This window comes from Lepidochelys olivacea (assembly GCF_965140295.1).
Source record: "Lepidochelys olivacea isolate rLepOli2 genome assembly, chromosome: 1".
Classification (NCBI taxonomy): Eukaryota; Metazoa; Chordata; order Testudines; family Cheloniidae; genus Lepidochelys; species Lepidochelys olivacea.
In genome coordinates, this window is record NC_140411.1 from 109728304 (window position 1) to 109752289 (window position 23986).

The 23986-nt window shown below is 42.6% G+C and overlaps 1 protein-coding gene across 2 annotated transcripts in view; it reads right to left on the minus strand.

The window, feature by feature from the left end:
* Positions 1-8245: 8245 nt before the first annotated feature.
* Positions 8246-23986, minus strand: part of COL4A1 (collagen type IV alpha 1 chain) — a 209249-nt gene continuing 193508 nt past the window's right edge. For both annotated transcript variants that reach the window (XM_084610506.1, XM_084610507.1), the window contains exons 45-52: positions 23324-23395; positions 22851-22979; positions 21463-21561; positions 17468-17680; positions 15853-16030; positions 12476-12590; positions 11175-11347; positions 8246-9672 (exon numbers count right to left, since the gene is read on the minus strand). In XM_084610506.1, coding sequence (XP_084466632.1) covers positions 9591-9672; positions 11175-11347; positions 12476-12590; positions 15853-16030; positions 17468-17680; positions 21463-21561; positions 22851-22979; positions 23324-23395 — 1061 coding nt within the window. In that variant the 3' untranslated portion in view covers positions 8246-9590. The remainder of the gene's footprint in view (positions 9673-11174; positions 11348-12475; positions 12591-15852; positions 16031-17467; positions 17681-21462; positions 21562-22850; positions 22980-23323; positions 23396-23986) is intronic.

Sequence of the window (23986 nt, forward strand, 5' to 3'; positions counted from 1 at the left end):
CCCCTTGGCATTGTCCTGGTTGATCTTCATGAGGACTTTGTGAAGCAACTTCACTGGTGGGAAAGCGTATATCAGAGCTCCCGACCAAGGAAGTAGAAAGGTGTCTGACAAGAAGACCCTGCTGACCCCTTGAAACAAACAGAACTGGTGGCACTTCCTGTTCTGACGAGTCGTGAACAAGTCCACCTGGGGAGACCCCCACTTTTAGAAGATCTGGTCAACCCCATTGGGGTGGAGAGACCACTCGTGGTGAAATGAGAAGGTTCTGCTGAGGCGATCTGACAGCACGTTCCTGGTTCCGGGGAGGGGCGCTGCCACGAGATGAATGGCATGCTGCATACAAAAGTCCCATAGTCTGAGGGCTTCCTGGCAGAGGGCTGATGACCTGGCTGTGCCCTGCTTGTTGATATAAAACATTGTAGCTGTGCTGTCTGTCAGGACTTGAACCACTGACTTGTAATTGGGACCAAAAAGCCTGGCAGGGCAGGCAAACCGCCCTGAGCTCCCTGACATTTATGTGCAGGGAGTGGTCCTGTGTATTCAGCTCACCCAAGTGGGCTCCCCACCCTAGATCCGAGGCGTCAGACACCAGAGTTAGCGACAGTGATGGGGCCACAAAGGGGACTCCCTGCAACACCAATGTGGGGTTCAACCACCATGCCAGTGATGACTGGATGTGGTCTGGCACCTTGACTACCAGGTCCAGGTCATGCCTGTTGGGGATGTAGACCGATGCCAACTATGCCTTCAATGGCTGGAGGTGAAGCCGGGCATGACGGACCACGTAAGTACAGGCAACCATGTGGCCCAGCAGTTTTAGCCAAGTGTGGATGGTGGTGAATGGGTGGCCCCTCACATGAGAGATTACGTCTGACATGGCTCAGAAATGGGTCTCTGGAAGGAATGTCCTGGCCCACATGGAATCAAGCACCGCCCCAACAAACACTGTCCGCTGCTCTCGTATGAGGGTTGATTTCTTTTTGTTAACTAACAGGCCCAGGTCGTGGCATGTGGACCACACCAAATCGAGGCTGCTCTGCACTTGATCCCAAGATCTGCTCTTGATGAGCCAGTCGTCGAGATAAGAATAGACCTGGACCCCCTGATGCCCCAGGTAAGTAGCTACTGGGGCCATACATTTTGTAAAGACCTGCAGGGCTGAGAAGAGGCCAAAAGGGAGTGCCGTGAACTGGAAATGGCACTGGTCCACCATAAAAGAGAGGAACCATCTGTGTCCTCGGAAGATAGAGATATGGAAATAAGTGTCTTTCAAGTTGAGAGTGGCATACCAGTCTCCCGATCCAGGGAGGGGATGGTGGAGGCCAGGGTTACACGTGAAACTTCAACTTCTTGAGATACTTGTTGAGTCGTTGCAGGTCCAGGATGAGTTGTTGGCCCCCTTTTGATTTTGGGATCAGGAAATAGCAGGAGCAGAAACCTTTCCCTGTCATTTGCTGAAGGAAGTCCTCCATCGCCCCCAGCATGCTGTTCACCTCCTGAACGAGGAGACGCTCGTGAGAAGAGTCCCTGAAGAGGTATGGGGAAGGGGGGATGAAAGGGTGGTCAAAAACTGAAGGGTGTAGTCCAGCAATACAATTTCTAGCACCCAACGGTCCGAGGTGATTCTCGACCAGGCCAAACGGTAGGGATGAAGATGGTTGAAGAAAAGATGGGACAGATCCAGGGAGTTGACTGGGGTGTGGCTCTCGAGCACACTCTCAAAACACCCACTTCTGTCCCCCACGGTGTTTCGCCGGGCCAGGTTGCACAAATGGATGGGAGGAGGAAGGGCAGCGGTGACTGAACCCTGATGGGCAGGTGTCTATATAAGTATTCAAACCCCTTGGCAGGGACAAAATACTTTTTCTTGGCCCTCTTGGAAGTGGGGAGGATGGAGAACAGAGTTTGCCAGAGGGCTTTGGCAATGTTCGGGACCCCCTCGTGCACCAGGAGCGCTACATGTGTGGGGATGGATACAGAGAGCACATTGAACAAAGTATCTGGGTGCTCTGCCATCTCTTCTGCCTCTAGGCCTAAGTTAGTGGCCACCCATCAGAGCAGGGCTTGGTGCTCCTTAAAGTCGTCCAGTGGGCTAACATGGGAGGGCCCTGCCACCGCCTCATCTGGCAAGGAGGTCAATGACTGAACCACCGGGGGAGGGCCTGGGGCATCATACCCTACAAGGGAAGGGGTCTGGCAGCTAACCATCGCTGTGGGTGACCAGTGCCTCAAATAGACTGGTGCCAGGAGTAGGGAGAGTGGCACCATGTTGGGGAGTGTCCCCGAGATCTCGGTGATGGTGACCATCAGCGTGAGGATGACTTGTGCCAACTGTAAGACGACCGGCGCCTCCCTCTGGGAGACCAGGAGCACAGTGCCAGAGATCTGTAGCAACGAAGCGCTGACCTGGGCTGATGCGGAGACCAAAGGCCTGGCAACAAAGGGCTCTGCCTTAGCCGACAGCACTCATTTGCCTTCTGGGAGGCCTTCATAGCTGCTTGATGTTGTAGGGAGCCTTCGCTGGGTCCATCACCGCACACGGTGCCAGCTGCGGTGGGGGAGTCTTTTGCTTTCTGGGCGCCGGGAGCTGAGAAGGGGTTAACTGCGCCATCAGTCTGGATCCCCTACCACTCCCCAGAGTCAATGGTGAATCCCATGCCCTCTTGTGGGGTGGGCCCTCAAGCGAATGTCGCGTTCTTTCTATGTCCTGGGAAGAAGGTTCTTACAGATATGATTCTTCTATTTAGCCTGGGATTCCCCCAGGCACTTCAAACAGCTACTATGTGAATCACTAACAGGCATAGACCTGTTGCAGTCAGAGCAGGGCTTAAAACCCGGAGACTGGGGCATGCCCCGCCTGAGGCAAAGTCCCCCTCAGAACCCTGACTGACTGACTACAGTACTTAACAGCTACTTACTAACTAATCTACTATAAAAACAAACTATTTACAGCTTGAACAGGAGGTTGGAAGAGTAGGAAAAACCGCTGACCACTTGTGAAGCAAAGGAAAGAGGCACTCTGACCAATCATCATGGGCGGCAAGAAGGAACTGAGAAGACCTAGGGTTGGCAGTGCCTGATATACCGACGCATGAGCATGGCAATCAAGCCGGCCCTATGGATACTGCTAAGGCAAAAGTCTCCGGCAACTGTGCATGTGGAATCAACATGAGCAAGCACTCGAAGATCACCTGAATACTGAAAATTTCAGTTTATTTGGATTCTGCTAATGGCTCAGAGCTCTTCCGCCAGTTCCTTAAGTATTAGGATGTATTTCATCAGGCCTTGTTAACTTGAAGACATCTAACCTCTCCAAGTAATTCTTAACTTGTTCTTTTCTGATTTTAGCTTCAGATCCTACCCATTTACACTGACGTTCACTATGTTAGTCATCCCATCACTGCTAACTTTTTTGGTGAAAACTGACACAAAAATGGAATTTAACACTTTGGCCATTGCTGCATTTTCTGTTTTTTTCCCCCCGTCTTTCCCTCCTCATAGAGTAATGGGCCTACCCTGTCCTTGTCTTCCTCTTGCTTCTAGTGTAATTGTAAATGTTTTATTGGTATCCTTTATGTCCCTAGCTAGTTTAATCTCATTTTGTGCCTTGGCCTTTCTAATTTTGTCTATACATGCTTGTGTTGTGTGTGTGCATATTGTGGCAAGAAGGCTGATGTTAGTATGGTGGGTCCTGAACTTTTCTTGGCAGGGGGGCTAAGACACCACCCCTTGCCCCTGCTCTTCGGCTGCTGAGGTCCCTGCTAGTGGCCTGGGAAGGTGGTAGAGGAGGGAAGTGGGGGAGAGGTCTGGGTTTGCTCCTCACTCTGAACCCCAGCCCCTCTCAACCCCTGCTGGTTCTTCCCCTCTTCCCCCTTGGGTGGGGAACCTTCGATTCTTAGACGCTGGAGGAGGAAGTCTCCCTCCCCAGCTGGGGCAGGGTCTCCCTTACTTCGGTTCTCTTGTCTTTCAAATCTTACAACACACCTCCAAGCTCCAGTCCTCTCTCCTTCCTCCTCCTCCCCCCCGACTGCCTGAAGCAGGGGTTTTCATTAGGTTCCTGACGGCTTAATTGACTACAGGTGCTCCAATTAACCTGTAGCCACCCGCTCTAGTCTACAGGGAACCATACTTTAATTAGCCTAGGGCTTATATATTTCCCCTCTACCACTGCTCCCTGGCCCTCCTGTATCACAATATATATAAATATATATATTTTCATCCTTTGTAATTTGACCTAGTTTCCACTTGTAGGACTCTTTTTTGAATTTCAGGTCACTGAAGATCTCCTGATTAAGCCAGCATGGTCTTTTTAAAAAAACTCCCAACTCTCCTGAACTTATTTTTTCCCCTTAGACTTGCTTCCCATGGGCGCTTACCTACCAATTCTCTGAATTTGCTAAAATCTGCCTTCTCGAAGTTCATTCTGCTGTTTTCCCTCCTACTATTCCTTAGAATCATAAACTCTATCATTTCATGATAAGTGACCCCATGCTTTATAGACACTGACATCTTGTGCAATTAATTTTGGATTAAGCAGGATTTTTTATGATATCTAAAGGAGTTAATAAATGACTTTGCAGAAAGTCATAAAACTGTAGCATATTTGTTTAAAAATAGCTGACCCACATTTCATGCTGTCATTTTTCCAGGAGCCTGATAAGTAGGGCCCTACCAATTTCATGTCCATGAAAAACATGTCATGAACCCTTAAATAAGACCTGCTCTGTGAAATCCAATCATCCCGTGCTGCTGGGAGTGGCCCACTCAGGGGCTCCTAGCTGCTAGTCCAGCCTGGGCTGGGGAGAGACAGGAGTTGTCCTTCCCCTGCATGACTGCTCTCAGTGGGGAGATCAGACCCACCTCCAGAGGCAGCGCAGAAGTGAGGATGTACCTCCCTCACTTCTGCACTGCAGCAGTCCCAAAACTGGCCTCGGACCTTCAGCCCCTGCGACTGCAGCCAGGACTCGGGGCGCCTAGGTTCTAGATGCCCCGGCTCGGGGCCTCAGCCCCACAGCTGCTGACTGGGCTCAGGGTGCCCATTTTTGGGGGGATCCCCCAATTGGCCAGGGCTCCTGCATTAATTCACCACTGGCTGGGACTAGCAGCTAGGAGCTCCCTGCTCTGGCACTCCCAGAAGCTCAGGGGAGATCAGACCCACCTCCAGTAACTTTCTCTAGCTGCAGGAAGCTTGGTGGCTGCTGCCTTCAGAGCCCAGCTCTGAAGGTAGCACAGAAGTGAATGTGGCAATCCTGTGAACCCCCCCATGATCCCATTTTGGGTCGGGACACCCACAGTTACATTTGACATTGTAAAATTGACTAATTTTAAAACCTTCTGGCCGTGAAATTGACCAAAATGGTCCGTGAATTTGGTAGGGCCCTACTGATAAGGGGATATTGCTCTCAGGGAAACTATTTTGTAGGAAAATATGTTTCATCAAAGAACTTACCTTTACAAAATGATAAATCCCATCATTAGAAACTGATCTTACATAATTGTTAGAAAATATGCATGCGTTCAAAATATTAGGAAAACCATTGGATGTAGTTATTTGTATCGATATATATTTTGGAATATTTTATCAGATTTTTACATGTCAACATATGCATATGTCCAGTGTGTTTATATTGAAAACTACTTTCCTCCAATTTGGAGAGGAAATTAGAGAGACAAGCAGGAAAGGAGCATTTGTTAGATATACGAATGTTCTATTCTTCCTATATCGTATAAAGAGAACGAGGGCACCACCTGCAGCTTTAGAAGCGTATTGGGGGCATGAAGCGTTGTCTTCAAGTACTGCATACAAGTCAGGTTTACACAATGAATTGAATTTTTATTGGGAAAATTATATCGTGTAATCTGGGTGTATACAAGATAACTTTATTTTAACAAATGATCTAGTCAGAGTTCCTGTCCATATAATCAGCCACACTGAAGCAACAATGCTTGCCCTGAGTGCTTAAATACATGACTACTGATTATATGCTTTTGTAATATAAGAGCGGGTTGCTATGAAAATGTCACTTTTCTACCTTAGTGCATGGGCAGCTATTCAGCTTCATCTAGGTCATCAAAAGCAAGTGCTCAGACATTATGTCTGACTTTCCCCCACTTTTACCTGCATATACTAACATTGGTACAAAGGGCATTTGGGGCAGGAAATTTTTTTAGAGCATTTTAGTAGATAATGATTACTAAATAAGTAATCATTAGTAAATAATTAAGACTTCTAAATACTACCTGAGCAGTCTTTCAAACTTAAACAGGCCTTGCTGTCACATTGTTTTTTATTAAGAAAAGAGGTTAGTGTGATCCCCGTTATCAGTCCTTCACCAGCCAAAAGATGTTTTCTCAGACTAGGCTTAAACTCGCATGCAAGCCTTAGAAAATCCAATTGTCTGATAGTTTGGGTCACCCAACTACAGGCAAAATTTAATTCCGATCTGCCCAGTGGGTAAGGTGTTGAGTGTAAATAAAAAACCTGCCACACCAGCATGTGTGGCCTGAGTCTGAAAAGGCAAGCTGAACTTCTGCTTTGGTTTCCTTCCAGACACCACTACCAGGAAGAATATATGGATAATTTCCCACACAATCTGTTGCCTTGCTATATTCTTATTCTCCTCTCATTCCACTCAGCTAGTTGTGCACCATACATTGCATGGGGAAGGACTACACCTGACGAATTATACACATGCTTTCTCTACAAGATAGTATAAGATCTGTGTACTGTTTGACGGCGTTTATAAGGAAAGTGAGACCCTGGCAAAACTCCATTGACTTCCATGGGCACAGAATCACCACTGAAGCATATAGCCCATTTCAATTCAGACACAGTCAATGCACTCTGGATTTTAAGTGCAGGTGAATACAGAGCAGCAGCCTCTCCACAAGGAAGGGGCAAAAATATGAAACAAAACTGAAATTTTAACAAATGATTTACTTTTGTTTAGGAAAAAATGGAGCAACCATCATGTTTTCTTGTCAGGTAGCCAGATCTGAGATTCACACTGCCCGCTCATAAGCAAAACACTAGCTGGTACATTTTGGATTTTATCTTATAGATTTTGGTCCTCTTTGGTGTACTGTAGTGGTCCCTCGCTATCGAGTGGGGAGGGAGGCCACTCCACCTCACTACAGGCAGACAGCAAGTAACCATCTATAGAAGAAACTCCGGTCCTCTGGGCAGTGCAGAGCCACAAACAGTCTTTACCCCGCAGCCGCCTGGCTGGGGCTGACAGTAACTAACAGTCTTAAAGGGAGTTCTGGCCATCTGGGCAGGGTAGAGCACATATAGTCTATGGCTCCACAACACAGCCCATACCTTCTAGCCAAAAAGAAGGAGTTTGGCCACCACCCCAGGGGTGGGGTCAGTGGCAGGGGGTTAAGGGGATCCAGGCCCACCCACTCTATCGGGTCCCAGCCCAGGGCCCTAACAGTGGCAGATGGGTCTGCCATTGGGTTGGCGGCGATCCTCCCAAAACACGCTGACTCACTCTCTGGCAGCAGAACCTGAATAAAATCTAGGTCACCTGTGTTGTTTTCTATCACAGTCAGGGTGTAGGGCTCCATGGTCCAAAGGTTCTCTGTCTCCTCAGGGTACTTGGCCACCGGCAGTCCCCACAGCTCCTCAGAGCACTCGTCTGACAGCAGTCCTGGAAGCTCCTTGCGATACTCATCCATCTCCGACCACAGGGCACAGCTCCACTCAGTGGCTAGTCCGGGTTCCTGCAAAGATCTTTGCTCCTTCTGATGGTCCACCCCCCATTGAGCTCCAGGGCTCTCCTTTTATACTTCCTGTCCCACCCCAGGACTTTCAGTGCCGGTTCAGGGCAGATTCAGCTCTGCCCAGCAAGAGGACTGTAGTGGTCCCTCGCTCTCCAGTTTGGAGGGAGGCCACTCCGCCTCACTACATGCACGAAAGAGTCAAGGGAAGAGTGAGAAATATGTACCGCTAGCTTTTTGACCTGGATTGCATTCAAGTGAGATTTTTAATTTGAAAAAACCCCAAACACCTCAACATAAGACCTGTGTCGATAACGTGTCAACTATGTTTTGCCTTCCATTACTAGTTCTTGTAAGGTGTCAGAACTGTGTCCTTATTTCCGCCTGTCAAAAATATTTTATGGTTGCAAGATGTGCCGAACAAAAGTGATCTAGGGTTGCATCAAGCTTGTGCATTTATTAGTAGCTTATTAAGAAATAATTTATTGTTGCTGGGTAAACAGAAGTAACAAATTAGTAAAAAAAATTTACACAAATAGTTTTATTACAAATTTGATTTTTTACGAAATACATAAAATTTAAGAAATTACATAAAAGTCCTTGGCATTCTCAAGAATATTTTGGTATTTGCATGGTTACAGTCTATAAAATAGTTTTAGACACAGATGTGCTCAAACATCAGAATATTTGCATAGAGATCCAATAGAATTATTTCTTTGAACACTTCGAAAAACTTTCGGGGAGGGGAGGGGAATATTAACAAAATTAAGGCCTTTTAAATTTGAAAATCAAGTCATTCAGTGTGTGATTAGTTTTTAAAACCCTGAAAATATTAAATACAGAATAAACACTGTAAGCTCAAAGCACGTTTTACTATAATAAACACAAATAGCCGTTAACCTGGGTTCATTCTCTGCAATTTACAGTTAGGTATTGAAATGAGCGATAGAAAACAGATGTTTCACATTAAGTATTTTGGCATTTAACATCTAATTGATGACACTATATTGAAAAAGAGGAAAAATTATGTAAGCTTCTTTTTGAAATGATAGCAAATTCAAAGCTTGATTTGCCTAATTGTTGATACCTATATAAATTACTAATATATATATATATATATATTTTTTTTCCTAACCACAATTGGACCATTCCTTATTCCACAGGAAAATTTGTTCCACTGCATGAAGAAGCTGCATAGTACCAAACATAGCAGAAACACTTAATTGCTCATTTGTGGAACTAGTTTGGGAAACCCTTCCTTTGGAGCATAGTCCCACTGAAACCAATAGGACTAGGGTGGAAGTAAGCACTACAAATAGAAAAGCAAGCTGGATGGCTATGTTTTGAAAATATGGATACCTGCTGTTTAACTATAATCTGTAATCACAAAACTCTTCTTTATATTAGTATTACTTTGTACAGGAACAATAAGTACATACCTAAGAGTCTGGAATTTTGAGATAGCTAGACAATGGTAATTGCATACATATCTGGGTAGGAGAAATGAATCTAAATATATAATACAAGAAAGGGGAGTCAAAAGTAAGGCACAACAACATACCTCCTAGCACCTTCAAATTTTTCTGCATGAACTCTGGCTTGTTTATACTGTCAGTGCATTGCATTTACATAAAAATTTCTTTTACCAAAAGTGCCATTTGGTATTTGAAGCTTATCTTTGTTGTCTCTTTTCTTCTTCAGCAAGTACAGGGCCAGTAAAGCAGGGTGTGTTAGTTATGCAAGTTCCTATAAGGCACTTTACTGTTTTCATATTGGACAACAATGAGGTACATATGATATAAGTCTAAGCTTCACTGCTGTTAAACAAATAGCACCATATTGTGACATTAGTTGAAATTCAAAAGTCATTATGTTCTTCTCATACAGACTTGACAACGGCTAACGTTTGAGCGCAAGTCCCCTGCTTTCAGAGTTGAAGGAGTAGGTTTCCTATAAAAAAAAATGGACAACCATCAATAACTGCTAATACAAAAATATCAGTTTGCAAGTTTATTGTTAACTTGGCAGTGTTTTTAATACAGAAGTTTAGTCTGTTAATGAAAAATTGAGAAACCCAGGGCAGAGTTGAATCAAGTGCCTAGGTCACTGAAGACTATCTGGTCACTTCTTCCAGAAAATCAGTCATAATAATTAGCTATTTTTAATGGGGGGTGGGTGGGATGACTATATACAAAGTGATGTCAAAATAAACAAAACAAACTGAAAAAGATCGGTCTCTCAAGTTTTTAGTTATAAGGAATTATTAAAAACAAAAGTGGGTAAAATATTTTCAGACAAAGAAGTGTGATTTTTTTTTTATTGACTATGGGCCTTTAATAATCCAGACCTCAAGCCTGCAATTCAAATTCACATGAGGTAAGGTTGCAGGATTGTTTCCCTCCCCCAGGATGTATGATGTACAAATTAGGACTGTTTCTGTGGTGTACATAAAGAGAAAGGGATGCTAAGCTTTACAGTTCTCTCCTTGTGAGGGACGTAAGGAATAAAGTAACTATGATGCTCATTCTTCTCTCTTTTTCTCTATGTAGCCTTCCTTGTACTAAAGAGTGATATTTATTCTTGTGTAGGGGTTAGCACAAGGCTTTGCATCACTTAATTCCTCAGTTTAGAGCCTAAATAGTACAGAAGTTGTGCATAGGCCCTTCTGCACAGGGTAAAGCTCACGGGTGAATAATAAATAATTGTTCAAGCTCATTCAGTTCTCTGCCTCTCTGAGTATGTCTACCCTGCAATTAGACACCCACGGCTGGCCCATGCCAGCTGACTCGGGGTCACAGGACTCAGACTAAGAGTCTGTTTAACTATGGTGTAGATGTTTGGACTTGGGCTGCAGCCCAAACTCTGGGACCCTCTCATCTTGCAGTATCCTAGAGCCCGGGCTCCAGCCCGAGCCTGAATGTCTACACCACCATTAAATACCCTATTAGCCCAAGCTCTGTGAGCCCAAGTCAGCTGGCACAGGTTTTTATTTGCAATGCAGACATACCCTTTCTGAGGAGATGTCAACAGCTGTGCTAGTTTGCAGTGGTTCTATTATGAGCTAATATCCACTAGGGATTAGATTATGCTCTGGGTTAATTTCTATCAAGATGTCAGTGTATCCCAATTACAACTGAAATCACACAAGTGAAACACAGGTGTGGTGGAGGTATAAACACGCTTAGGTCATCCTAAAAGGAATACTGTAAATAAGTTTCATTTGGTAAATACTACCAAAATATATATTCACTATTTCTCCCAAAAAGCATTTTTTTACAAACATTTTAACTGTATATCTTAATCCAAATAGACTACCAATAGCTATTCATCTTTTAAACTTAATCTAGAACAATTCTAGTGTTACCTTAAAGCAAGTCTCACACTGTTGCTTTTACAGATGTATAGTGAGCTGTGAATATGGATTTTAGAAAGAAAAATCAACTATAACTTACTTGAACATCTCATTTCTCTCTATAGTGGCAAGCCAAAAGCTGTAAGCATTTGCATAATAGTTACAAGTTCCACGACCATGGCATTCTATGAAGGGAGCACTGCGGAACTCCTCCAGACAGGAACCTGGAGATGCCAGAGCTTGTCCGGAACCCTCAGCACCAGCGCTGGTATGCTGGGAAAATGCAAGTAAATCAATCAGATTAGAAATATCTAGCTCTTTAGGCCTGGTCTACACTGGGGTGGGGGGCAGGGATTGATCTAAGGTACGCAACTTCAGCTACGTGAATAATGTAGCTGAAGTCAGCGTATTCAGATCTACTTACCACGGTGTCTTCACTGCCGTAAGTCGACGGCTGATGCTCTCCCGTTGACTCCACCTGCACCTCTTGCCCTGGTGGAGTACCGGAGTCGACGGGAGAGCGCTCGGCAGTCGATTTATCATGTCTAGACTAGACGCAATAAATCGACCCCTGCTGGATCTATCGCTACCTGTTGATCCAGCAGGTAATGTAGACAAGTTCTTACTGACAGTAGGTTGTAACTCTTTTAAACCAATACTTTGCCATATGCACTTCCTCCCCTCTTTTCAGTAATGTGGTGGAGAACCTGCTGCCACTCTTTCCCCCTGCTTTGGGATAATGGGTGGCCAGTTGGGGGCAGTGGGAGTCTGGGAAAACTGGGAGGATAGTGGGAGGAATGGGTCCCAGGGGCAGGATATCTTGGGCCCTGAGAGGAGCATGGTGTTGAAGGCAATCAGGGAGGGTATCTTGGAATCCACTGGTGTTAGGGCCCGTAGAACTGAATTGCCTTGCGTTACCAGAGACTGTGTCAGATAAAGTTTGGTACTGAAGCACACCAGAGACTGCACAAAAGATCAAAAATTCAGTTAGACAAAGGCCCTGTTCATGGAGAGATCAGGAAGAGCAGAGGCAGTGGCTCTATATTGCTCTGTGAAGGTGCTGCAACCCTGATCTGGAGGGACAATAGGAAGGTCTGCTTAATTTCCATGTTCATTTAGTCCTTGGCATTTGTGCTGAAGCTGTAATCAAGGGAATGACAGTGTGTTTTGCGAGAGGAATTACTTTGCTAGAAACTAGAGAATGAATTGTTACTAAATTATTCTCTCACATTAACTAAATAGCCAACATGTTTCTAAAGTCACCAAAAGAGCAGAGACCTCATACTCTGCCTTTGTTTCCCTGCAAAGGCACAGGCAGACAGTACCTTTTTAAAGGCAGGAATATATCAAACACCAGCATAAATTATTTTTCTGATCCAGGTGAGGTCCTGGTGCACTTACCATTACAAAGGAGTAACCAATCCAAAGCGACATCCAGCCTTCAGGGCACAATGGTATTTGAACTGTTTGGCTGTGAACTGCAATTACCATGGCAGGAGCCTCACACACAGAGCATCTATAAAGAACATGACAGCAAGGAACTCAGTGTACTTGGAATAGTAACATTTATTTCCTCTTTTTGGGAGTTATTTGCACAGCAAGTACAGAATTTACAAGATCAACACTCCAGTCCTTTTTACTTTCCCTATTATGAAAGTCAGACCTTTGGTCATGCCGTTCTTATGACAGTTAAGCATTGGAAACACTAATCCTATTGGTCTTCACTGGATAGAGGAAAGGAAGGGCCTTATTATTATAAACTGAATAGTTTAATAAATTTACCCTTTTTTCTCTTTTAAATTTTAAATTTCAACAGCCAGCATATGTGCAATGTTATTAACACTGAAGGGAAAATGGCTAAAGAACTAGAAGAAAGTCTGGTGAGACCAGGAGCAAATAGGAACAAAAAATTGCTTTAGCTGTAGACTTTTTGACTTCTGGAGACAACACCAGCACTTCTTGGAGGAACTGAAGACTTCTTGGGAAGGCCAGTGAAACATTTAAAGAGGAGGGTTTCATATGTATTCCCTTTAAAAGTGACTTTTGTTTATGTCTGGGGTCCTTATCTCTGAATAAAGGACAACTTAGCCAACCAACTGGAACACTGGGCCTGAGAAACCAACATTCTGAGAGGTTTGCAAACAAAAATCCTTTTAGTTCAGGTATGTACATTCTACTTCTGACCTGCTGAGCCCCAAAATAAGCAGAAGGCTCAGGCACAGTAACTCCTTGGTGGGTGTCTCTCTCTCTTTGCTAAGACTGCCAAACAATGTACTAATAAATGCCAGTTATGATGCAAATGATAATCATATGGGCTCCTGCTAATTAGGAATTTGACTGGGACCACTAATTCCTTACTTGCAGCACAGCCCTAAAAATAGCAATTAGCACTGACCCTTTTGGTTCAAACCAGATACCTAGACATGAACAGCTTTGTATTGCAGAATCAGAGCACCAGAGAAATTAAGTATAACAAGCAAGAATAAGCTGGGTTCTGTTAAATCCACAAAAGCAAAGAAATTCAGAGTGAAGGCATCTACGTCTGACTTAAAAGGATTCATACACTGCCTTGAACTCCAGCACAAAAACTACGTGGTTATTTTAAGAAGCACAGCAATGAAAGAGAAAAAAAGAGAATGTAAAAGGCGCTTGGTACTAGCTTTGCTTCAAGAGATTTCTGGTGCATCAGTGAATGACTTTTGGAACAAAGGAAGTCTCTTGAACCAGGACAGGCAAGTGACACTTTTACATCTTTTCAATTTTTTGACTCAGGATGATGATGGTTTAACAGTCTCAAATAATAAAAGAAACTGACAGACTATGAAGATAGCCTTCTGCTTTGAGTTTACAGTGGCATGCACAGATACAAAAGAACATATTAAAATAATTTCACTGTACACCACCCTGCCATGGCAACTCTTGGCACAGTAGATTCTTTTAGAACTCAGGGCTTAAGGGAAAGCTGCAAGATCTACAAATATATATAAAGCACCACAGGTACTCTGTATGCGTAGGATAGTGGGCAGTTTAAGGGCAAATTTCAACAGTGGTCTCTTTGTTCAAGATTTTCAAGAGTGACTCAAGGAATTTTGGGTGCCTAACATGAACAACTTAATGGGGCTTAGTTTTCAGAGGGTGGGCACTCACCATTTTCTGAAAATTAGATCCTTTTAAGGCATCTCCAATAGGGCACAAAAAAGGCAGATATCCCAAATCCCTACTCTTTTTTTTAAATCTTGGCCAAAATCTATGCAATCTAATTTTGAGGCATTTTGGGTGTAAAAAACCTGGGAATTAAGTACAGAAGTAATATTTGTATAAATTGGGTCCAACTACATAATTTACACATAAAACTCCAAGTCTGGGGACACACAAAGTTGTGTTGCCATGCAGAAGGAGTGATATTTCATTCTTATGAATGCTTTTTAAAAATTGGCCCTTAGCTTGTTATATGAGAAACAAACCGCCATATTAAGTACTCTGATACACTGGATACCTACGATGGGGGATGTTACCTTAGAATTGTCTGGATAGCTAATATATATAGACAAATGTGTCATATCCTTACTCCCAGAATGCCCACCAGAGCAATTTCCACTCCCACTCATCTCCCTGGTAGGGAGAGAGCAGCAGGAATTGTTAGGGTGTCTACACAGCAGCTGGGAGGATGTTTCCCAATGCGGATGCTAGCGCTGTTCGAGCTAGTATACTAAAAATAGCAGTATGGACCCAGTAGCATAAGTGGTTGGTTGGACTAGTTGCCTGAATTCAATCCCAGCCAACCTCCTGGGTATGCAGTTGGGCAGCTAGCCTGAGCCACTGCCCATGCCACTGTAGCCACACTGCTATTTTTAGCATGCTAGCTTGAGCAGAGCTAGCATGTGTCTTTCTATCTGAGCTGAGAAACATCCTTCCAGCAGCAGTGTAGGCATAACCTACGAAGGCCCTGCCTGACCCCTGCGTGTCATGATTATCAATTTAGTAAGATGTGGGAGCTCCTTTGTCAAATCCTAATTAAATCAGAGTGGTGCAGCCCACTAAGTTCATGTGATCTCCTCTGCCTTAAGCCTTGTGCATGTTATATCTGGGCACAGTTTATGCTAGTAAATGAAAAAAAAAATAGGACCAAATCCACAGCTGGTGTAAACTGGCGCAGCTCAAATGAGCTCAATGCAACTACATCAGTTTACACCAGCTGAGGAGTCAGTTCTACAAATAGTAAATGATTGCTTTATAGTACTACACCTGGGTTCCTTTGCAGTGTTGTTTGCTTTAAACTAACACTAGTTGTATTCAAGCACCAAAACAATGTCCAAAACAATGCAAGAAACCCAGCATACTGCATGATACGTAAAACAGACATTGATGTATTTCTGAAAGGGAAAAGATATTGAGCCACAAAGTGCTTCTAATTAGAGCTGAGTATAAAAACAGAAATTATTTTTTCCCTTGGAATTTTCAATAAAAATGAAAATTTCTGTTTAGTTCAAAATTTCCTGTCGTATTTTTTAATGAATTGATTCAAAATAAATATATTTGTTTCATATGAAGCAAAATTACCATTTTTTGGCTTAGGATCTCCTCACTTTTTCCAGTGGAACTCAAAATATTTTCATTTTAATTCAAATCAATATGGAAAATTTTCAGTCATTTAATTGAAAATAAAATCAGGATATTCTGAGTGATATGAAAAAAGTTTGATGAACATTTTTTGACAAGCTCTATTTTTAATAGGTCTTCTGCATATTTATAACCAATGCGGCAAGAGCAATACTCACCTACTGATGAATGGCCTGATATTGTCACCAGTGATAGGAGCCATACTCATTGGCATGGGTTCAGGAGTAGACAGCCAGTAAGAATAGTCATTCCTTGATGCAAAGTTGCATACATTATTGATGTTGCAGAACAAGAATGGCATAGTGCTAAATTTACGAAGACAGCTCCCTGCTGTGCCTGAAAGTGTAATAAAAAGGTTAATGTGTAAAACTCCGTTCAAGTGAATATTTGGCAACAGCAAATCAGTGCAATTCTGATGACAATGCACAATGTTTAAAGTGCTAACGTGGCAACCCGAGGTCTGAAACTCACTTCATGGCTTGCTCCAGCAGGATGGTGAGAGCATAAGAGAGGTTCTGATATCAGTCTGAGAGGGGAGGGCTAGCTTGTTTTGCTCCTGTATAAATCCCAGTGGCAGACCACAATCAGACTTTAAAATAATTTTTTCCCCTCAGCTCCATGGTAATCCAGTTTATATAATGGTTGCTTCTAGAATTGTATATTTGTTTATCAAATGCCAAAAGATACATTAAAGCAACAATAAGGTCACAAACTTAAATATAAAAAGTCAGGGAATGCAAAACTTAAGGGGTTTTTAGTAACACCAGTCCATTTACATTAAAAAAGATGATATTTTGATTACTAGCTAGTAATTACCCAAACTAGCAATCAAATATATTATAAATGTGCAATGCCTTGAATGGCTGAGGCTCTCTGATCAAAGAAGTCATTGTCTCCTTGTAGTCGGCTGACCCGCACTCTGGTCTCGGCTGTAGTCTCATTGAGTCTCTTGCCCCTAGGTCCCCTATGGGCAGAGCTTAAATTCTCATGGAGTAATTTCCTGAGCCCCCCAGGCCCCTCCACCCCCAACTTGCTATAAAAATTCCAGGGGGGGGGTGCTGAAAATATTTGCTGGTGCTCTGCTCTGGACAGCTCTGGCTGAATTTAAGCCCTGCCTACGGGAGCCCCACTTGTGAGCAAACTCACTATTCCCAGCAGGTGTTCAGCTCACTCCCAGGGTCTTTTCAGAGTCCAACTACAGTTCACTTGTCTCTGTAGTCCCTGGAGGTGCTTTCCAGGTCCTGCCACAGGTCACTGATGGCAGCCCTTCAGGGCCCTTGTCGGTAATAAGCTTGTAATGTCAATCTTCCCCTGCCAAAAGTTGAAGGTGTGGGGAGTGGGGGGATAAGGAAAGGCTGGCCACTGCCTCAGACTGAGCTCCCCTTGTTACTAGAGATCACTAGCAGTCCCTAGCAGCTTTCCTGCTTCCAGGCAAATGTCCCCCCTTTTCTGTGGCTAGTTTCACCTTTATAAGCGCTTCTTCTTCCGGTAGAGCATGTTCTGCAGGTGCACCTAAGCTTTTCTACCAGTGGGGTGGGGGTGTGTCCCATCACGCTCCTTAGTGCATTAGTGCATGTTTGTGCAGGGCTGGAAAAGCACTACAATATCTATAAGTAAGTATGATTATTATGCAGTCTGTGCTCTACATAGGGTAGTACGAGCCTACGAATAAGATAAATGTTTGGTTTCTAATTAAATGAAGCTGCACTACACATTCATCAGTAATGCATGCTAACGTCTTATTTGATTTGATTTATTTTATGATTTTCTTACCCAAATCCTGACCATGTGCCCTTTCGTTGCCTTGTACGTAAAGTAAGGAGTAGCCGTAGTACATCAGTTTAGTTCCAGGTGGACATTCTGGTTCTTCAATGGTTTGGCTGTGTCTGGTAACAAGGAAGCCATGAGCGACAGATGGTGTGCCTGGTGGGCCCATTGACCCTGGTAAACCCTCAGGGCCTGGTGGACCTCTGGCTCCTCGCGGACCTACAAGACAGAAAGTCACATTTACCTCTTTTTTATTTCTAGAAGTGTTGATAGAGAGAATCCAATCTGAGCCATCAATTGCATATTTATTTTCAACGTACACAGCTTCTGTATTATGGCACTCCGTTGAGCAGACTGCATACAGTGTCAATGATAAAAATTGTAAATTATCAGGAAACAAATGATTATGCCTTATGTATTTGCATAATGTTTTGTATTTAACCTTACACTAAAGTTAAACGTTTTATCTGGGGAGAAAAATTACTCTGCAGTGTTCAGTACTACTTTTCTTTAATTTCTTAAACTCTAACACATAAAGGAAAATAATTTAGACAATGGAAGTGAAGGAAACCAAAGTACTTTGAATGATTATTAAATGTCTTTAAGAATGTCTACAGAGAAAAAGTGTGCCAATTTCTGATGGAGCTGAAATTAAAGCAAGTAAAGGGAACTAGAGAATTGCTGCTTACCAGGCAATCACTGTTAAGAATTTGAACTGTCTGAAATTACACACATATGAAATGAAAAAATAACAAAAAATTTGAATGCAACATTAAGACTGGGGAAAATAAGCACTCAGACATCAGCAAGTTCTGTAAAGTAAGGGTTTCTCTTGCAATGTTAAAGTGCCCATTTTGTTCATCCATGTTGTTTACAATATACATAATACATGGAAGTTTACATTTTCTGAGGAAAGAAGGACCAGAAGATACTAGAGGGCAGATTCTCATTGGGAGTGTGTAGATGGGGGGAAGAGTAGGAGGGTGGATGGAGCCTTTTCCTGTGCCAGCCCTGTGCAAGGGCCAGGGAAAAATTATAGCTTCTGTGCTTGAGGATGCACAGAGACTGCCCCTCCCACCCTTAAGGGATGAGCATCACCTGAAAGAGAGCATGGCAGTGGGCCTCTGGCCCTGGCCTGCCTCTGCCCCAGTTAACATTATGGGCTTGGTGCACTGGAAAAGCAGGCTGCACAATCGTAAAGGATTTGATTTTATTAAGATGGCAAGATCTCCAGGCTTTGTCAATGGTACTTGTAAGATCCTTGACCCACAGCTATAGTGAAGCCTCCATTCAAATATGCCCTGTGATGTTTTTCAGAAGTTCAGATCCTACGGATCTCTAAGCTTAAGAGGAGTAGAGCTACAGAGGCCTCATGTGTTGTGGAGCCAGTCAAATCCTTAGTGAAGAACTAGTTTGCTGGCAGATCTTACAAGCCGCAACTTCTGATTGTGTTAATTGGTTACTGAGGACGAAAGTCTGCCATGTTTCCCAGCACAACTTCTTTGTTGCTTCATTCAAACAAAATTGACCAAAGTTTCCAAGGAATGCAGCCTCCACAAGTTCCTAGCACCACCTCCCACTGCATCGATTCAGCCTCTGCAGTTAACAAACTTTGGTAATGGTATGAGTGGCTACAAAAATGTACAGCGCTAAATTGCTTACTGCACTTACAATTCATGGACACCACATCTATCTTTAATGGCATGTTTCTGATCTCCCATCAATGTAAATAAAGTCAATGAATTTACACCAGTAACCTTAGGCTCTGACCAGTGCCTACTGAAGTAAAAAAAATACAGTCTTATTGACTTCAGTGGTTGCTGGTCCAACCTATGTGCACTCACAGAATGTTCTTCTGTGCATTTGGAGTCTTGCATTTTCAAGTATTTGTAATTATATGTATTTTTTTTTCAAACGTAGCAGAACACACACTGTTCATTATAGCCTAATCAGTCATCAAATCTAAAAGTTCATCTATTTTTGAGTAAGCCCCCTGGGATAAGAAAGATGCTTCTATTTTATTTATTTTTAAAATGGAAAATGTTTCTTTATGCTCTCATGATTCAAATGGCTGAAGGGATTTTGTCTATATTTTCCAAAACTATTCCTCTGTGGGCAGATACCAAGCATGAAATTTCAACCCCAGAACTTCAGAAAGTTACAGGCATGTGAAAAAAAGGAAATTATAATGGAAATTGTTTTGCAAGAGTATTATACTGGTTAGGATTGCTATCATCTATTATTTTCAGATCTACTTAGCTATCTTTCTTAGGTTTTTCTAAAGTGTCCTCTACCATGGTATGTAAGTACTATGCTGTGTTCTTAACATACAGTATTGCAAGTGCTTTGTACAGAACAATCAGTTCAACTGAAATAATTACTTATCATTTTAGAGAGACAAGGTGACCTGAAAAAGAGTTCTGTGTAAGCTCAAAAGCTTGTCTCTCTCACTAATGGAAGTTAGTTCAATAAAAGATATTATCTCACCCACCTTGCCTCTCTCATGCCCTGGGACCAACACAGTTACAACACACTGCTTATAATCTTGTTAGTTTACTGATAGTCCTCTGCACACCTTCATTTTTATAATTTTCCAATCAAAGACAATCTATTCTTCTATCATGGAATGTTTTACATAAACGAACGTATTGTAGGGATTAATAAGGGTTCGGCATCCCAGGCTGGATTCACACTCTCTCTTGTAATGTTCCCCCCACTTCCAAATACTTGTCTAACTCTGCCTTTAACCCTAATTAAAGCTGTTCCAGTTGCTGTCTTCTGTGGAGAATTCCATACATGGTCTACCACCAGTGCTGCCTACTGAAATTCTGCCTAGACTCCTTTGGGACCTGACTTTCCCCTAGCTTGGTTTATACCCCTAGTTCCTGAAATTGACAGAAAATCAGATACTCTTGTAGCTTCTATCCTTTCTATTCCCATCAGAACTGTACATACTTCACTGTGGTTTCTTCCTTTCCAAAGAATAGAGGCCTAGTCTCTCTGCCTTTCTGTAGAACTAAATTCAGCAAATAACTGAATCATTCTGGCTATCCTCTGCAGTACCTTTTCCATCTCTGTAATACCATTTTTATAAGACAACCAGAACTGAGCACAGTGTTCCTAACGGTGACCTAATTCATCACCTTCTTGTGCAGTGATTTTCTCATTTATTCAAAATCTCTATTTCTTTCTTTGCTTTTAAAAGTGCTGCTAAACATCAGGCTTAAACTTTTAGAGATCCTTCCAATGTAACCCAGAATCTCTACAAAATAAATATACTCTTTCAGGTCCTATTTAGGCTAAAAAAATCAATTAAATTAAAGTACCGTATTAACTTCTGTTTAGTTAAAACTAAGCAGAGATCTTAAATTCTCGATTCCTGATCACCAGTCTATCACTTTGAGGACTCTGAATAATTTATTCTTTTAAATATATTGTTATCTTGAAGATATTTCTAAACTGTGAACATTTCCTTTCTGAGTCATCTCTTTTCTAGATTAAGCCATGTAAAAAAGACACCTGACACTCAATAAAGGTATTATAAAATTCCACAGGTAATCTCTCTGAAGCCAGAGTCTTTTCATTATTAATAATTGCCTCTAAACCTTCTTCTCCTGCAGTTGTAACTGGTAGCTCTACCCTAACAGAAAGGTGGAGGTTTTGAACCTGTATATCTTTTATATTCACTGTAACTGTATTTCCTTTATCTGGTATCTGATCTACCTCCACCTTTTATAAGGGCTGTGGCAAATAACATGTGGCCATTTAATTCTATGTGAAATAGCCTTATCTGTCACTAAATTACATCAAAAAGATCTCTTGGAGGTGCCAGCAATTCCTTTAATGACCATGTGCTTTTAAATGCTACAAGTGTTTTTGTTATGTGCCTCTGCTTCTTGTGCAATCTTTATCCAACTGCCAACCTTATTTTTCTTAATAAGCAATCTTTTATAGTCCCTTTGTAATGAAGAACAGAGTCTTTAAAGAATACACAGACCTACCTGGGGGACCAGAAGGACCAGGTTCTCCTTTCTGACCAGGTTGACCATCAAATCCTGGAACACCAGGTTGCCCAGGTATACCCTCAGGTCCTGTCACTCCTGTTGAAATATAAGAAATAATTACAATTGGATCACAGAGACATATTTGTTCTTGCTTTTTGGATTATGGGGTGGCAGTACAGAAAAAAAGCACATGCCCAGTACCTATGGGTAAATGCCAGTACCCAGAGCAGGTAGGTGGGAGTGCCTGCTGGGGGAAGGTGTTGAGGGGTGTGGGATGGGAGAAGATCAAAATATAGCCACTGAAGGTGCACATCTGCAGCAACCGATTCCCTGCGAGCATTTGTCCGCGCAGTGAGAGGGACGCACAGGTCTTTCTCCTCATTCTATGACCGCAGGGGTACAAAGCTGAAGGAGTTTCAAGTAAAAGCCCATAAAGAGAGCCCCAAGTCAGTAACAAGTTCACAGCCCTGCTAGGTCTTTGCCAAATTGGTTTTGGCTTTACCCGTTAGGTCAGTGCTTTATTTTGTAGCTGTTTGAGAGTGTTTTCACTCTCATTTAAATACCAGTCTGCAGTATGCAGGGGATGCAGTTCAACAGTACCAGCACCAACCTGGGACTTCCACTCTGCTCCTGATATTTCAGTTACACTCTGCAGATCCTGTACAGTGCAGTGTGACATTAAGGCTTTGAGATAACTATTGGAGCATGGCTACAGACTCTTTTTGGCCAAAGCCATATTCTGATTGGACAGTGAAGCCAATGGATGATTTCACAGCCATTTAACCAACTCACAACAGTGTACAGATATGGCCCCAATACCAAGAAGAATCATCGTGCCATTTACGTTAAATAGATAATGCAAAACGACAAACTATCTTTCACCTTATTTCCCCACCACCTCCATATAAAATAATGGAGAGCAGGGGGAAGGAGTTTCTCCTTTAAAATGTTACCGATTTTGGAACTCTTCTGAACTGCAGCTTCCTATGCCCCCCCTTGCCAATTCAAAATGCTACCGGCCCTCGCCCACTTATGCCAGCCTTCTACTTTCCTGACCCCTCGCCCCCTTTCTCCCTGCTTCTCTTAATCTCTTTAAAAATTTTAAACCTTCCAGTTTAGGTGTTTTATGTAAGTTTCATGCTAAATGCTGCTCAGTTCCACAGAAATGCTGGGCTAAGAGAGGAAGTGGGGACTCCTTGTTGAAGACCTGCTTTTGGCATTCCTGTGTACTGGGACTTCAAAGAGAAGCATCACTTTCCTATAGGCAGCCACTACAGACATGGCTGGAGAAGCACCTGAACAGACAATAGCCTGCTAATGCTCAGCCTGTCACAGCTTCTTTCTACATTATGCACCACCTATATGCAACTTTAAGACCCTCTCACCTTGCTGTCCTTTTGGACCTGGAAGTCCAGGGAGCCCTTTTAAACCAACTGGTCCGACAGGACCGGGTAAACCTGGTTCCCCTTTAAGAAGCTGATAAGGACCTGGAGGACCTGGTGGACCTTGTAAACCTGTCAAAATTGATGAAGCAAATACAAACGGAAGTGTTTGTTATCAGACAATATAAATAAATAATAATTATGTCATTCGTACCAAAAGGTCGCAATAAGGATTGGGCCCCATTGTGCTAGGCTCTGTACGAATATATTGGGATAGAAACCTAGCTCTAAGAGCTTACATCTAATTGTAAATTATGTTTACAGGCTGTACATTTTGAGGTTGAGATTCTATTCACTCACTTGCACATTCTGGGGGTTTTTTTATGTTGTAAAAAATGCAAAGGGTGATATAATGCCATAGTTAGGTAAAATAATACCTATTTTGAAAATCTGAAAAACACATAAGCTTACCATACCTTTAGAGCCAGGAAACCCTTGGTCACCTTGTTCTCCCTTGAGACCTGGGAAGCCAGAAGACCCTTTTGGACCTGAAGTCAAATGTACATGAAAATTTAAGATATTAATTCTTGTTTTAAAACTGTGTGTGCTGAATAATGGATCCAATACTGCAAATGCTTAGACACGTGAGTAACTCTACGCACATGAGCAGTTCCTTTGATTTCAAATGTTTGCTGGAAAAGGGCATATGAAGTGATCACATAAAACTGCCATCAATATTCAATTAAAAGATAACTGAAGACAAATTCACACTCAGATTTCTAAATTCAGATACATTTTAAATGTATTGACAGCTGCATTCTTTCTTACACTTAAAATGTTAATAAACATAACAATGATAGTGGAAGTGATAGAAAAGGTTTGTCTACTTGTAAGCAGCCTCAAGTTTTGCACCTGTCACACCACATCTCAAAGAAAACCCTGACTATTCTTAGGACATACAGACATTGATTTTTCATTCTTCTTCAAAAGCAAACATGAATTGTACAATCTACAGAACAAGGAAAGGAAAAAAATTACTGAGAAATTAATATTATCCTTGTTCTGGCTTCTGAACTAGCTTCAAAGTTAAGGCTACGGTATTTGTGGGATGCTAGATTAACATTCTTTGATTATTTTCT